A 17581-nucleotide genomic window follows, 5' to 3' on the forward strand; every position below is an offset into this window, starting at 1 on the left:
GTAAATTACACAGGTGACACCCAAGAATATTTCCATTGTAAAAAAAATTAAACAGGGCCGGGATTGTACAGGGCAGAAAGTATTAAGACAACATTCACCAGCCACCCTGATGCTTCCAGACCTTTGGCTGTGCATTTATGTTCATATATAGGTACACATATTGTCTATTTTTTCTACCAATAGATGGGATTATGTGATACATGTTGTCCTGTAACTTTCTGATTGATGATGATGATCTAGCTAACATACCACACAACTCACTCATTTATAGTGTAGAATTCCGCCGTTTGGGGTACATTCAAGATAACACGTGCAACCGTATCCACAATTTTAGGATATTTTCGGCATCTCAAAAAGAAACAAACCCTGGGCCCCGTAGCACCCTCATAATCCTCACATTCTCTCCAACCCAAAGCAACCACTAGTCTACTTCCTGTCTCTATGGATTTCCCTGTTCTGGCCACTTTGTATGAATGGAATCATATAAAAGACAGCTTTCGTGGCAAGCATCTTTCTTTCTTAGCATAATGTGTTTAAGGTTCATCTCTGTTGTGTGTGTGTGTCAGTACCTTCTTTCCTATACATAGCTGAAGAATATTTCTTTTTTTTTCAATTTTTTTTAATGTTTATTTATTTTTGAGAGAGACAGAGACAGAATGCGAGTGGGTTGGGGCAGAGAGAGAGGGAGACATAGAATCCAAGCTGTTAGCACAGAGCCCGACGCGGGGCTTGAACTCACGAGCTGTGAGATCATGACCTGAGCCAAAGTCAGACGCTTAACCGACTGAGCCACCCAGGCGCCCCCATAGCCGAAGAATATTTCATCGTGTGCAGATGCCGCCTCTGTCCTGCCCCTTTTGTCATTTAACATATTCTTTCCATTCTTTTTTTTTTTTTTGGTAATGTTTTTAACGTTTCTTTTTGAGAGAGAGACAGACAGAGAGAGAGAGAGAGAGAGAGCACAAGTGGGGGAGGGACAGTGAGAGAAAGACACAGAATCCGAAGCAGGCTCCAGGCTCTGAGCTGTCAGCACAGAGCCCGATGGGGGGCTCGAACTCACAAACCACGAGATCATGACCTGAGCTCAAGTCGGATGCTCAACCGACTGAGCCACCGAGGTGCCCCTATACTCTTTCCATTCTTACACACAGATTTACTTCACCCTCTTTGGTGACTGCAAAGTATTACATAGTTCTTATGCAACATAATTTCTGTAAGCATTTCCCTGTTGATGGATATATAAGCTACTCCACATGTTTTCCCATTAAAGCAATAGCTTATCACCCCCCATATGATACGTAGGGAGAAAGGGAGAGGCCATCTTTCTTGGTGGAAGAAGGACCCTGTCTCTAGAATAGTCGTTCTAAAGGTATGTTCCTTGGCTCTGCAGCACCACCTGGGAAAGTGTTAAAAATACATGTATCTGAGTTTCTGATTTCAAAACGCTGGGGTAGGGCCCAGTGCTCACTGTTTCCACAAGCCTTCCTCCTGGTGATTCTGACATGCTTGAGGACCACTGCCCTAAATCTGCATCACTGCACTAAAGGGCCTTCCATTATCTGGTTTAAAGGCCATTTGAAAAATTAGCAGGAGTTGGGGCACCTGTGTGGCTCAGTCGGTTAAACGTCCGACTTCGGCACAGGTCGTGACCTCCTAGTTTGTAAGTTCGAGCCCCGCGTCGGGCTCTGTGCGGACAGCTCGGAGCCTGGAGCCTGCTTTGCATTCTGTGTCTCTCTCTCTCTCTCTCTCTACCCCTCCCCCACTCGCGCTCTGTCTCTCTCTCTCTCTCTCTCTCAAAAATAAATAAACAGTAAAAAAAAAACTTTTTTTTAGTTAGCAGGAGCACGCACATTGGCTTTAACACATGACTAGGGGCATGGATACGGTGGGTGTATGCTGGAGGGGTGAGTGAGTTTCTTTTAATTTTCCTTTGGAGTGATTAACGTAACACAAAAAAAGCTCTTCCTCTCAGATGTTTCCTATCTGCTTGACGCCTCCTTCTCTCTTCCCATAGCGTTGAATAACCAACAATGAAAGCCCGGATGTGGCATCAAGATGCCAGGAGATACAAGGCGTCCCCTTCCTGACCCTCACGTCTCTGCTGATGAGAGAGCCATGGGACGATAAACTGTAAAATGCAGCTCCCGTTCCAAACCAAAATATTGGAACATACGACGTCACCGAATCGCAGAGGGGAACTAGAGTGGAATTTCGAGATCTCCTGGTCAAGATGCGTTTTGGAGAGGAGACAGACAAAGCCCCGAAAAACGACGTGACACAACGAAGCCACACAGCAAGCCGAAAACTCGTCTCTTACTGTGCCATACACTCTACCGTCCACGAAACACTATACGCTAGATACAATGGTCCTTTGCCAGGAATATGCATGAAATTCACCTGGGAGGGGCCCCTGGGTGGGTCGTCAGTTAAGCGTCTGACTTCGGCTCAGGTCACGATCTCGCGGTCCGTGAGTTCGAGCCCCGCGTCGGGCTCTGTGCTGACCGCTCAGAGCCTGAAGCCTGTTTCGGATTCTGTGTCTCCCTCTCTCTCTGCCCCTCCCCTGTTCATGCTCTGTCTCTCTCTGTCTCAAAGATAAATAAACGTTAAAAAAAATTAAAAAAAAAAAAAGAAATTCACCTGGGGAGATGTCTTCGGAAAATACAGGTAGAAAGACTGCTTTTTTTTTTCCCATCTCCCTAGAGGGAACACTGATATGATTTGATTATATCTAGAAAACACTGATGGACATCCAGTATTATATTGTTATTCTAATTCAGCAATGCCCTCAGAGGTCAAGGAGTGTCCACAATGGTCAAAAGTACTGGGACCGCTTATCCTTATGCTAATTAGCTCTACATTGCAGTTTTTTTCTTTCTTTTTAAATTTTCCTTTAATGTTTACTTATTTTGGGGAGAGACAGAGCATGAGCGGGGGAGGGGCAGAGACAGAGAGGGAGACACAGAATCCGAAGCAGGCTCCAGGCTCAGAGCTGTCAACACAGAGCCCCATGCGGGGCTTGAACTAGGGAACGGTGAAATCATGACCTGAGCCAAAGTCAGACACTTAAGCGACTAAGCCACCCAGGCGCCCCCCCCTTTTGTTTTTAACATTTATTCGTTTTTGAGAGACAGAGAGAGAGTGTGAGCAGGGGAGAGGCAGAGAGAGAGAGAGACAAACACAGAATCCAAAGCAGGCTCCAGGTTCTGAGCTGTCCGCACAGAGCCCGAATCGGGGCTCGAACTCGGGAACGGCGGGATCGTGACCTGAGCCGAAGTCGGATGCTTGACCCACAGAGCCGCCAGGCGCCCCAACCACATCGCAGTCTGTGATATCTGGTTTTTTTTTTTTCTCTTGGCTTTCTATTGTATTTCCGTCCTGTCCTTTGGCACTTGTTACCTCTTACATCTATCAGTGTGTTTACGTCCGGCTGTCCTTATCTATATTCCCACACCTACTACTACTATCAATGAGCTGAGACACCAATAAATATGATCTTCAGAACTATGATAACAAGGTGACAGTTAAAACAGGTCATGAGTGAGGAACCAGAAAATTTGGCGTAGGGCACTGTGATATTTATAATGGCTGAAACAAAATGGAAAGTCAATGTTCCCAGACCTAACATTCTTTGGGAAAGTGGCCGATAGCAAGACCTTCTTCATAAAAACAAAACAAATAACGAACTCTGGGGTTTTTTTGTTTTGAACATCAGGAAGGTATGTAGTTTTCCACTCAAGGCTTCTTCTCTGAGGTCTGTTTGCTCTGTTTGCGATCACGAAACTTAATTGTTTAAGAGCAGTTGTAGGTTCGCGGCAAAAGAGAACGGAAAGTACAGAGAGTTCCCACAGGCACTCTGTCCACGCACATGCACGCCCCTCGGCCCCCACCATCACGTCACACGTCACAAGCATCCTGTGTGGTTTCTGGGGCCACTTGAAAATCACCGAAGAGACCGCTCAGATTACCTGTAACACCACGGAACTGTGGGTGTTGCTGGTAAAGATGCGTGTGGTTCCTGACTTGGAACACTGCAGATGCGACGAGAGACCCATTTCGCTGCTTCCGAGGGACAATTTCATGTGCTGGTCTTCGTCCTCCACCAGAGATCTGAAGATTTTTATAAATCGGAAAGAGAGGCCAATTAAAAGGTGATAAAAAACTCACGATAAAGACCTCATTTAGGGAGACAATCAGTCACGAGGGCCAGTCGCTTGACTCCGGAATAGACTGCATTTTGTTTCGTCTCATTTGAGGCTGCTACGAAAATGACAGGTATTTGGAAAACGTTTTCGAGGTCGGAAAAGATGAATTGGAAGTGAGAAATCGACCTAAAGGCTGGTTCAAGACTATACTCACGGAGGGTTTTTGTGTTTTTAGTGCTGGAATAATTGCTTTTGGTATTGTACTGTTGTGGTAGCAGCAACATCAAATTGTGTTATTCACAGTTAAAATTACTTTGGAATACCTAATTTTGGAAAGAGAAAAATAACAGCTATCATGTATTGAATAGTCACTATGCGTCATGTACTTGTCAAGAAATTTACACACATGACTTCGTATAATCCTTAAAACAATCCAAAGTTGGGGCGCCTGTGTGGCTCAGTCGGTTAAGCGTCCGACTTCGGCTCAGGTCATGATCTCGGGGTCCGTGAGTTCGAGCCCCGCGTCGGCCCTGTGCTGAGAGCTCGGAGCCTGGAGCCTGCTTCGGATTCTGGGTCTTCCTTTTGCTCTGCCCCTCCCCCGTTCATGCTCTGTCTCTCTCTGTCTCAAAAATCAATAAACGTTAAAAAAAATTAAAAAAAAAAAAAAACAATCCAAAGCAAGAGGTACTATTATTATTTCCTTTGTATTAGCGGTAGGGAAAAATGGGCTACAGAAAAGTTTAAATAAATTACCTAAGGTCACAAAATTATGAAAGTAGTTGGGTCAGGATTTGAATCTACGTCTAGTATGATTCTAAACTCTGCAGACTTTGTTAATAAAAGTCAAAGATTAACTGATGTATTAATACACTGCTTCCTCTTCTATCATTAGTTGTGATTCTTTTTTGTAAATTTTTTTAATGTTTATTTTTGAGAGAGAGAGAGAGACAGAGCGTGAGCGGGGGAGGGGCAGAGCAAAAGGAAGACCCAGAATCCGAAGCAGGCTCCAGGCTCTGAGCTGTCAGCACAGAGCCCGACGCGGGGCTCAAACTCAAGAACCGCGAGATCATGACCCGAGCCCAAGTTGGTGCTTAACCGACTGAGCCACTCGGGAGCCACCCCCGTGAGTTATAATTCCAATCAACCCCCAACTGAACAAAAATTTTATATGTGAATTAATTTCTTTTTCTAGCAGTATCTCTCACTCATCATTTGGGGATTATTTAGTTAAACAGCTACAGCCTAGTGGCATTTCCATCTTTTCCAAGAAATAAAAAGTGGGAATAATAAATGCAAACTATGCCCATGTACGTATTACATTAATAATTTTTCAGGATCCATAAAAAGCACTGGGGGACCTGGCATTCAACAGGTCAGTTAGTTGTTTTTGTTTTTTTTTTTTAATGTTTCTTTATTTCTGAGGCAGAGCACGAGTGGGGGAGGAGCAGAGAAAGAGGGAGACAGACTTCGAAGCAGGCTCCAGGCTCTAAGCTGTCAGCACAGAGCCCGACTCGGGGCTCAAACTCACAAACCGGGAGATCACGACCTGAGCCGAAGTGGGACGCTCAACCGACTGAGCCCCCCAGGCGCCCCAGGTCAGTTAGTCTTCATAGAGAATATGCAAACTACTTAATAGGGAGCCCCAGGTAACACTAAAAATTGATTACCACAGTACCACCTTTTATTATCGTAGACTAAGCAGGCCTGCGTTTCGTTAGGTACACGATGCCAGAGGTGTCTCTGAATCATCTAAGAGCAGGGAGCCCATGGCTGTGAATGGGTTTGTACATTCACGATGCAGACTGCTAAAATGGACACCGGGGAAGGAGGAGGAAGAAAAGATTTGCAAGCCCTAGAACTCCGCGTTTGCTATTTACCTCTAACTTCCTACGTGTGGAATTGTTATTGTTTTTTTCTTTGTTAAGGTTTTCTTTTTAAGTACGCTCTGTACCCAGCATGGGGATCGAATCCCGCGGTCAAGAGTCGCGCGCTCCACCAGCTGAACCAGCCGGGCCTCCCAAATTATTTGTTTTTCTAACTCTGGCCTAGCCGGTATCACGAAGATTTCACTTGTTCACTACCATGCCTATAATCTCAGTTGATCAGTCTGAACAAGAAAATAGTTTGAAGACTATACCATATTAATAAAGATCCTGCTTTTTGAATGCTCACGTCAACCAAATGGTTTTAAATCCTGTAACAATTAGCAAAAGTTCTGGCCTCAAGGGTGACATCAATTCCCCTTAATGATATTAGAGCCATGGTATAACCAAAAATGAATAATATATGACCATGTTTTATTCAACTCTCATGGATATTTAATAAAGAGAATCATTTAAACAAGATTTTTACAAGCATAAAAGAAAATGAATATAGCTTTCTACTAATTTCAGAAATAGCCTTAAAAAGAATTAAATTATATACATGACATACAGCATGCACACAGTCCCACACCCTTTTAAACAGCTTTTGCAGTCAGACATTTAAAATGATAGAATCAATTGGAAAAGTGGGAAATAGACTGGTATCCCCTGACCGGAAAATTTCCATTCAGACAGAATTATTTTAATGAAACATCCAAGCAGCATGTTTTATTATTTTCCGCAACCCCTGCACAGAACGTGGCACTTGAGAAGTGCAACGTATGCCACCTGAATGAACACAGAATCTCATTTTTGTGGACATTTCTTTGTCATGCAGTGCCGTAAATGACCATCAATTATCATTTTTATAGAACCACAGATGTAAAAGGGACAGGAAGAAAGCTGAAGCCGCACTGTGCCCACGACATATCCTGGAAATCGCTTTTTTAAAGAAACTACAGATAACAACGCATTTACTTGTCATTTGTCTCTAGCTCTTAAAGTTGAAAAGCAGGATGTGAAAATGCAGGCTTTTCTCGGCAAGATAATATGGTTGGCTTTCTAATTAATTCCTTCAAAAGCTAAAGAAGGCTTCACTAAAATCGTCCTCTTTATGACTTTTCATCAACATACTTTGACTTTTTACCATTCAGAACACTCCCTATTATTTCTGCATCACTAACAATACCTGCCATGTCCACCTTCTCAGCAGATTCGATATTCTCCCCTGTCTTCTTTTCATTAAGTTTACCGACTGGATGTGACGAGCATTGGTTTTCAACATGGCAAGGAGGGAAAACCTCTCAGCAAAGCCCAGGCCACAATTATATAAACCTATCCTTAAAGGAATGATTATCTGAGTAATTCCAAGAACAAAGAGCATTTTAAAAATCTTATTGTTGGGGAGTCTGGGTGGCTCAGCGGGTGAAGTGTCCGACTTCAGCTCAGGGCATGATCTCGCGGTTCCCGAGTTCGAGCCCCACGTCGGGCTCTGTGCTGACGGCTCAGAGCCTGGAGACTGTGTCTTCAGATTCTGTGTCTCCCTCTCTCTCTGCCCTCCCCCACTCGCACTCTGTCTCTCTCTCTCTCAGAAATAAATATTAAAAAAATTTTTTTAAATAAAAATCTTATTATTTAAGTCATATGGTTAAAAGCAATGTAAAGACCAGCGGTTCTCAGAAGGGGCTGGAGGGCCAAGGGGATTTTGTTTCTCTGCCCCCATGTTTGGCAATGTTAGGAGCCATTTTTCATCGTCGCAAGGGAGTGTGTGTGCTACCTTCACCTAGTGGGATGCGGTTAAACATCCCAGCAATGCACAGGAAAGTTCTCGACGGCAAAGATGTACTGAGGCAAAAATGTCAAGAGTGCCAAGACTGAGAAACCTGATATAGAGAGATTAACCTACTCAGGGAAATTTTTCTAAAGCAATTTCATGTTCTAAATTACTTCCCAGTCTGAGGGCTGCCTACACGAGGTTAATGCTGGCAGTAAGAAACACGGTGGCATTATTAATTACCGCTAATTCTTCCAAGGCTACCTAACAATAAAATACCTCTGCTTTCTTCCAGCCCCACAATTTGAACAATCAAGTGTTTACAGTAGATAAGTAGATAATGCTTTGGAGTTTTATAGGACAATTGTGCAGGAAAGCTTTTGTTCTATATAAATTCATGTGAGAATAATAATTTTCTAATTCTGCTTAAGACAACTGCTATTTGGATTCACTTGTACATGCTAACTCAGAATCAAGCAAATCCCAGGGGCGCCCGGGGGGCTCAGTCGGTTGAGCTCCGACTCTTGATTTCGGCTCAGGTCGTGATCTCACGGTTCGTGAGTTTGAGCCCTGCATCGGGTTCATTGCTGCTGGTTGCGGAGCCTGCTTGGAAATCTCTCTCTCTCTTTCTCTCAAAATAAGTAAACAAACTTAAAGAAAAGAATCGAGCAAATCCTGCCTAAATAGTCCCATTTCGTCAACGCTATAAAATTCTTCACCAGAGAGAGTATGTTCAGCAATTTTCGGTTCAAAACTCAAATCTGTTTCTCGTGTCTGTGTATTTGCTATCAAAGCCACTCCAGCCCACCCCACTGCCACCGGACAGATCTGGTTTTCTTGACAATGACCAACCACGGAGCACAAAAGCAATCTTTCACAGAGCGTGCACGAACCACTCAACCGAAAGCATTGCAAAGGTGGTCGACTTGAACACACACAAACTATGCTCTTTCTTTGCACTGCCACTTGAAGACAAAAGAAACAGAAGGTCCAAGCAACTGTCGTGCTAACAAGGTGATGCTAACATCATAATCTTGCCTAAAATCAATGACCGTACTTTAAAAATCACCCCCAAGGGAAATGTGTGTCCATGTTAGGAGCACACAACTCATAGGGATCTCAGTGTGAATGGTTAATAGATGGAAAATGGTCAACCTCATTAGTATTCCAGAATATGAAAATTAAAGCAAAGATTCCATCTTTCAACCTGTAAACTTAAATGAGAAATTGCTAGTGCAAACATGTATTAAGCCCCTGCTCCCTACATGGCCCTGTTCACTCAAGTGGAATTTTTAATTTTTTTTAAATTAAAAAAAAATGTTTATTCTTGAGAGAGAGAGACAGAGAGAGAGAGAGAGAGAGAGAGAATCCAAAGCAGGCTCCAGGCTCCGAGCTGTCAGCACAGAGCCCGACGCGGGGCTCGAACCCACGAACCGTGAAATGACGATCTGAGCTGAAGTCGGAGGCTCAACGGACTGAGCCACCCAGGCGCTCCTGGAATTTTTAATTTTTTAAGAACCATCAAATGGACACTTTTTTCTTTTTTTATGGTGAACACCAGGACAATGGAAGATTGTGCATTACATGGCTGACCCGGTAGGGAGAATGTTCTGTGTCCATCTGGTTGAAACATGTTTGCTGCAGTGAATAGTTCTGTGGAGGTTATCAGGTTGGTAGACGTTCTATAAAGAACCTGTACTCTCAGCATTCACTACAGCAACTGGGTTTGTTGATATGCACTGTAAGGGAAGAGTATTATTGCGTTATTTGGCTCCAAAGTGTCAAAAGGTCTTCTGACACTCCATGCCAAAAACAAGAAAACAAAAGACAAAAACCCACCAGAAATTCCTCCCAGTCCACTGGAGTGAGTACTCGTATGTTTTAAAAATGAGGTATCAGCTTGATAAATGATGGAATGCACATCTCAGTTTCTTGCTTTCTATCACTGCAAGCACCAGATCATGTTATGCAGAAAGCCAGGTGAGGTCAAATATCACTGACAAGGAAGAGGCGACGTTTTGGTGCTCTTTGAAATTACTAGCACGAAAATACATGAAACATCTGACTTTTGTGTGTGTGGAGATATCGTACGTGCCAACCCAAGCCCTGGCACGTTCACTTCCTGCACACGTCAAATGAAGACCAGCTCGTTAAAAGGGTGTGCGTGAAAGATGCTGGATTTGCAGGAAAAAAGTGCTGCCCAAGACTCTCCGAATCGTCATCAAACTGTTCTCTGTACTTTCCTATGTTGATTTTATTTATTTTTTTAAAGTTTATTTATTTATTTTGAGAGAGACAGAGACAACGCAAGTGGGGGAGGGGAAGAGAGAGAAAGAGAGAGAGAGAGAATCCCGAACAGGCTCCACACAGAGCCCGATGCGGGGCTCGAACTCACGAAACTGTGAGATCATGACCCGAGCCGAAGTCGAGAGTCGGACACTTAACTTACGAAGCCACCCAGCCACCCCTCCCATGTTGTTTTTAATTTCCGATGGGGAAAAAAATTTCTCAGAGAAAGTGACAAAGGTAGAAGTATCTGAATAACACCTTGAACTTTCCTCTATTCAGTTCCCAATTAGCCTCACAGCACTTCTTTTTGGTGGCCACGATTATATTACAAAGTGGCTAAAGCCAACAGTGTGTTTTATTTCCTTTTTCAAAAGATTTAATGTTTTTAAGTACTCTCTATACCCAGTGTGGGGCTCGAACTCACAACCCCAAGGCCAAGAGTTGCATGCTCTGCCGACTGAGTCAGCTGGGCAGCGCCCAACAATGTACTTGAATAACATGACTCCACTATAACAAAAGAATAGGGGGCTCTAAGTTAGCGTTAAAAGGATTACACGAAGACTGTAATTTCTCAGAGTCACGGTGCTACCATAACTGAAAGTCAGCACCCGTGGGTGAGTATGCAAGAACCAACAATAACAAAACAAAACACAAATAATACTTCAAAGAAGTACTCCCCCTCCATTTGTGTCTTCTGCTCTGAAACAGAGAAGGGTCTGCCGGCCTCGGCATTTGCTAAATGAAACATTTCTCGCGATAAAGTTGCACGGCAGGTGGGGGAGAAATGTAGCCACCTGTTCTCATACTCATTTGAAATTGAGTGCTAAATCTGTCAAGGTATTTCCTTCCACCCTTGAGAAATAAATTAAAAACTTAAGATGGGCAAAGTTGTTCCCCATTGATTTTTCTATAGATTCAAAGTACGCACACCACATCGAACGCTAAAGATATTTATAACCATCCTACCTCACAAAAGTTACAGTCTTAACCATCCTTCATCACCCCTCCCGGGCAAAAGCTGAATGATACACACCACACACACACACACACACACACACACACACACACACTCAGCTTCCATTTAAAAAGAATGGGAAATTGTTTTTAAAAAATCAGAAAGAAAATTCCAATGTATGAAGTAAGGCAATATGTATACAATACGCCTGGTATTTTCAATTTAAAGAAGGAAAAACAAAACTTGAAAACTTCAAATATTTTATTTTATTTTATTTTATTTTTTTTTTTAATTTTTTTTTTTCAACGTTTATTTATTTTTGGGACAGAGAGAGACAGAGCATGAACGGGGGAGGGGCAGAGAGAGAGGGAGACACAGAATCGGAAACAGGCTCCAGGCTCTGAGCCATCAGGCCAGAGCCTGACGCGGGGCTCGAACTCACGGACCGCGAGATCGTGACCTGGCTGAAGTCGGACGCTTAACCGACTGCGCCACCCAGGCGCCCCAAAACTTCAAATATTTTAAAGATACGTCCCAACTAAAACGTCATTTACAGCGTCATTACACAAATAAGTCATACATATCATAGCAACTTTTCTTAATAAGGCATAAATTAATAGCCATTTAAGAAACTATGGAGAACGTATCTCTTACTGAAGTGCTTGCCTGAAAGAAATGCAAGATAAAGCTTTGGTTAGTTATTTCTAATTTTTAATGACATAAATGCAAGCACCTTATTGTCAACTCACAATGGATTCACTAACGGAACTCTTTCGCAGGTACGATATAAAATAGAGGCTAATCTTCCCAAGGCTTTCTTTCCTGCTGCAGAAATACCAGAATCCACAGAGGAGAAACAGGGTTCAAGGTGACAGGGTCAGACGGCAAAATGATTTTCTAAAGTAACGAGGCTTCCCTATATGCCTGTGTCTGTCACGTTTAAAATAAAATCACATTAATAAATAGCCGATGTCGCTTTTAACATAGAAATAAGATCGTTTCTCCCGCACCTGCTGTGTACTCGGCATTGCACCAGCCACATTCTCTGAGCTACTTAATCCTCGGAACAATCCCATTTTAAAGACAGGAAACTGAAGCTCAAGAGGGTTTAAGGCTTCACCATGAGTCTGGCAAATTATGATTTGAACTTGAGTCTGATTCCAGAGCCCACGACAGTCCCATTACACCGAGCCCCCCCCAAAATAAGTGAACACTAGAGAGTAGAGGCCCTGAAGCAATTGGCGTTTCGATGCTTCATTTCTAAACACAAGGAAGATCTCAGAAAGACACATTCTGTCAACGGAAAGTAAGTTTTTGGTTGGATTAATTCAGTCGACAATCACCCACTTTGACCACCTCCGCTAAAACAATACCATTGCTAGAAATCTCTCATGCCCTTCTCCCAACACACATAGGGTAAGGAGGTAGCATATCTTAGTACGCAGCTCAGATCAAGTTTAGGGAGAACTTTACGATACTGATATCAACATTTAAAGGCACAGATTCTGAATTCCAGAGCCGCCCATCACTGTCACGGAAATAGCAGTACAGCACAGATGAGGGAATTGGGCTAAACAAATGGAACAACAAATGATACCCCATTAGAGAACTGTGACAGGATGAAAGTTAGTTACCCGAACCATAAAGCATGGGCACCAAATATCTCAATCCTGGCCCCGAAAAACTTCAAAACTAATGTTCGCTCCCTCTACCTAACCGTATTGCCATACTTTCAAGTCTTTCTTCCTCTTTTAAAATTCACACACCAATTGAGCTACATCGAGCGTCAGGTGTCTAGACCAGAAAATTCTTCAAGTTTTGAAGCTTGAGCCAAGCTATTTCTCATTCTTTACTACTATTTCTCATTCTTTCTCTACTATTTCTCATTCTTTACGTTTCTTTTTTTTTTTTTTTTCAACGTTTATTTATTTTTGGGACAGAGAGAGACAGAGCATGAACGGGGGAGGGGCAGAGAGAGAGCGAGACACAGAATCGGAAACAGGCTCCAGGCTCTGAGCCATCAGCCCAGAGCCCGAAGCGGGGCTCGAACTCACGGACCGCGAGATCGTGACCTGGCTGAAGTCGGACGCTTAACCGACTGCGCCACCCAGGCGCCCCTCTTTACGTTTCTTATTAATACTGTGATAAAAGATAGATACATAGATACACACGCACACATACGCACATACCTGAAGTAGAGATAAAAGAATGAATTCCCAAATGCTGATTCCATACCTACGATATATAAAGTAACTAGGTCAATGCTTCCTTGCCCTAAGAAGCCATAAGAAGGTAAGAGACGGGGGTATAGGGAGATGGGAGTGTGTAGGTGTGAGTTAGGGAAAACAGCATGCGTTCCCATCATTGTCAATAACCCCCTTCCCAGGACACAGAGAAAATAGCAGTTATAATCCTCTGGCCACACATAAGCCTTCTGGAAGGGTGAGCCACCCTACAGCCAGCACCAGCCCCGCCACGGAGAAGTCTAGCTGTACCTGAGGCAGGGAGCAAGCCTTGTTCTTCTTCAATCCTCAAATGAAGAAACTGGCATGGGAGCTCCGATACCCTGGCCAACTTTCTTTAAAGGACTTCTTGCTTTGGCTCCCAGGAGATTGGCTAACCAAGGTGTCGTTTTTACTTCTATTATCTGGAGCTCACCAACTTTGAAATTTGACTGTTGAGCTATGGTGCATTTCAACAGGAGAGCGTGTGATTAAAGAATTGGGCTTACGCCTGCCTAAAATTTCAGTTTATTAAATATTCAAACATCCAAGTTATCCAATTTTTGAGTTTATTATAAAGGCTGATGCCACAAACTCAAAACCAATTAGAAATCACTGAGACAAGTCTCTTTGGGAAGAGGAGAATCATTAATCAAGCGGTAAAAATCCTATCCTTGTCTGAATTTCCTAGTTATATTGAACTTCGTAAAGTCAATAATTCATGACCGGATCTTAAGGGAATGTTTATTTCTCTTTTAAAATGAAACATGACAAAAAAACCAAAGAGTAATAAGACTTTTAAACTTACAAAGTAATAGCCAATTGCATTCCATGTTTTAAAAAAAAAATTTTTTTTAATGTTTATTTATTTTTGAGACAGAGACAGAGCATGAGCATGGGAGGGGCGGAGAGAGCACGAGGCACAGAATCTGAAGCAGCTCCAGGCTCTGAGCTGTCAGCACAGAGCCCGACACTGGGCTCAAACTCACAGACCATGAGATCGTGACCTGAGCCGAAGTCGGAAGGCTAGCCAACGTGAGCCACCCAGGCACCCCGCATTCCATGTTTTAAGAAGTATTAGTGGCGGCTGAGTCCCACTGCCTTTGTGCCTTCAAAGCGTGTAATAAATGTAACAAATCTCAACCTCGATTTTGCAATGACTTACGGGCATCTCTAATTATGTCAATGAATGTGGTAAAAAATTCACTACTGAATCGATCACGTTTCAATGTAACATGTTTAATGCGATGTAACCAAATTGGGGCGCCTGGGTGGCTCAGTCGGTTAAGCGTCTGACTTCAGCTCAGGTCATGATCTCACAGTTCGTGAGTTCCAGCCCCACGTCCAGCTCTGTGCCCACAGCACGGAGCCTGGAGCCCACTATGAATTCTGTGTTTCTCCCTCTCTCTCTGCCCCTCCCCTGCCCCTGCTCACACTCTGTCTCACTCTCTCTCCCTCTCAAAAATAAATAAACATCAAAAAAAATTGTTTTTAATATGATGTGACCAAATCAATGTTTTACTATGGCAGCCAGTATGTTTCAGAGAGGGGAAGGTAACACAAAAAAATATATGCGCATCACAGGACAGACTCTCAACCCGACAAATCTGGGAATCACACTTAGCTACTTCTCTCAAGCTCATCTCAGATAAGGAGCCAATGGAAGCAAAGGGTCAAATTTACATAACATTTCAGATTAAAATGCTTTCCATTTTGTACGCATCTGCGTCACCATTAAGGTGGGTTTTGTCCATAAAATTGTGTTAGAAGAAGACTTTAAGTTATCCCTCTTATACCACGCTTACGTAACCATTGCGTGCCTTCATTTCTCAAGTCGTCAGGAGATGCAGAAAATCTTTACAGCCCCTTTATTTACAGCCCACCCACCTATCGACACATTCAAGTGTCATATTCTAAGTAAAAATGCAGGGTTTTTTTTAATTAAAAAAAAATTTTTTTTTAACGTTTATTTATTTTTGAGACAGAGAGAGACAGAGCATGAATGGGGGAGGGGCAGAGAGAGAGGGAGACGCAGAATCAGAAGCAGGCTCCAGGCTCTGGGCCGTCAGCCCAGAGCCCGACTCGGGGCTCGAACTCATGGACCGTGAGATCGTGACCTGAGCTGAAGTCGGATGCTTAACCGACTGAGCCACCCAGGCGCCCCGCAGGTTTTTTTTTTTTTTTTAAAGTTTATTTGTTTTGAGAGACAGAGAGAGAGAGAGAGAGAGAGAGAGAGAGACAGCGTGAGTGGGGGGAGGGGCAGAGTGAGAGGAGGCAGAGAATCCTAAGCAGGCTCTATGCTGCCAGCAGTTCATAACCATCACAGAACCATCAGTTCATAACCTGAGCCGAAACAAAGAGTTGGACGTTTAACCGACAGAGCCACCCAGGCGCCTCCCCACCACCAAAACTGCAGTTTTTAACCTCAGAAATGGCTTTTGATTTGTCTCCTCAAATACCATCAAGATCCACCATCTTATTACACTCCTAGAAAACTTTTAACAAGATGACCATGATGTTTGGTTCCACATCACGACACTATTCCAAGATCTAGCTACAGGCAGCTATGCTGATGTGAGTAACGAAAAATGCTCCCCAAAAATATTTGTGTGACTCTTTGTCCACAGCACGGTAGCACGGAGGAAGGACTCCTTTAGGGAAAGGGTTTATGTACCATGACTGTATTTCTTTACCTAAAATATTAAATATTCTCTTTTTTTCCTGTTTTTGATTATTTTTGACAGAGAGCGAGCGAGCGTGAGTGGGGGAGGGGCAGAGAGGAGGAGACGCAGAATGTGAAGCCGGCTCCAGGCTCCGAGCTGTCAGCACAGAGTCCGATGCGGGGCTTGAACCGTGAGATCATGACCTGAGCCAAAGTCGGACGCTTAACCGACTGAGCCACCCAGGTGTACCTAAAAGTATTAAATATTCTTCATAAAACTGGTAATGATTTCCCACCAGGCAGACTGTTTTTTGGGTTTTGTTTTTGGGTTTTTTTTTTTTTTTGAGGGAGTAGACGCAAAATAAAATTCATTAGGCATTTTGCCAGTTTGGGGACAAGGTGTTTCTTTTTAGGAAAATTACGGCTTCTGGCTTAAACAGAGTATGTGTTCTCGCATGGAATTGCAAAAGGGTAGACGCACACCATATCAGTGAAACAGTATGACACAGTGGGTGTCAAACATTCACATTTGCCAGCCACTTAAGTGGGAAGTTTAATTATTTTTAAAATATTTATTTTGAGAGAGAGCAAGAGCGTGAGCAGGGGAGGGGCAGAAAGAGAGAGAGAGAGAATCCCAAGCAGGCTCCACACTGTCAGAGCAGAGCCTGACTCGGGGCTCAATCCCACTAACTGTGAGATCATGACCTGGGCCAATATTAAGGGTTGGACACCCGATCGACTGAGCCACCCAGGTGCCCTTAAATGGGAATTTTAAATAGAAGATCATTGGAGCATCTTCGGACCGTGTGTACGTGTTTTGTAGAAGCTAGCTATGAACTGTGAAGGAATAATGAGGTACTACCTTGATGTGTTCGAGGCAGGAAAGAGGGATATTAAGCAAGAACCGACAAGCTTTCCTCTCCTTTCCTTCCTACGCTCTTTTAAAGCAGTGTTTCACATCCCACCTTCTAATTTCCAACTCTCAGATGCAGGTGACAAGGAGACGGGGGAGAGTCACCAGGGAGGTGAGGATGGCACAGAGTCAAGGTGTTAAAAATCTGCCCAGGTGGTTGGAAAATGCTATTCTAAATGCTACGTCCCTCACTCACCCCATCTACACCAGGTACTTCTTAAAGCAATACGTCATTTTAAATCTCCCAAAACTAATCTTTTCACAGATCCCACTTTAAGGAAAAAACTGGGTTCTTTAAAGGTACTCTCAATGGAAACAACTTTGACTCCACACCTCTGAAAGATCTGATTTTATTACAGGTGTTACGTTTTAAGCAATCTCAACCCCCTACGTGGGGCTCGAGCTCACAACCCCGAGATCAAGGGTCGCACAGTCCACCCACTGAGCCGGCCAGGCGCCCCATACTCTACAGTTCCTGATGATCATTTCCGGAAGCCTGGTCAGACAGAAGAAAGTTCAGCAATCTAAGTGTCATGCATTCAAGAGAGCCACAGATGGGGCATTTTGGATTCTAGAAGGCAATCGTTATCATCAAAATATTTCAGTCATCTTTGACTCCCTCGGCTTCCCAATCTCCCGCGTCTAGTCAACAAACTACCACTTGTCTCCACGGTCACTGCCCGTACACCACACTTCTGGTATCTGTTACTTCTTACTTGGATTTGGTGATTCATGTAAATTACGTATTTGTTACAGCACAGC

General features: G+C 43.5%; 1 protein-coding gene across 5 annotated transcripts in view; it reads right to left on the reverse strand.

Annotated features, from left to right (window-relative positions):
* KLHL13 (kelch like family member 13) overlaps positions 1-17581 on the reverse strand; it is a 202892-nt gene that overhangs the window by 39740 nt on the left and 145571 nt on the right. For all 5 annotated transcript variants that reach the window (XM_047081853.1, XM_047081852.1, XM_047081854.1 and 2 more), the window contains one exon: positions 3966-4107. In XM_047081853.1, coding sequence (XP_046937809.1) covers positions 3966-4079 — 114 coding nt within the window. In that variant the 5' untranslated portion in view covers positions 4080-4107. The remainder of the gene's footprint in view (positions 1-3965; positions 4108-17581) is intronic.

This window comes from Lynx rufus, unplaced genomic scaffold (assembly GCF_022079265.1).
Source record: "Lynx rufus isolate CCGP_SWC_20201006 ecotype Redwood Valley unplaced genomic scaffold, mLynRuf1.p SCAF_19, whole genome shotgun sequence".
Taxonomy (NCBI): domain Eukaryota; kingdom Metazoa; phylum Chordata; class Mammalia; order Carnivora; family Felidae; genus Lynx; species Lynx rufus.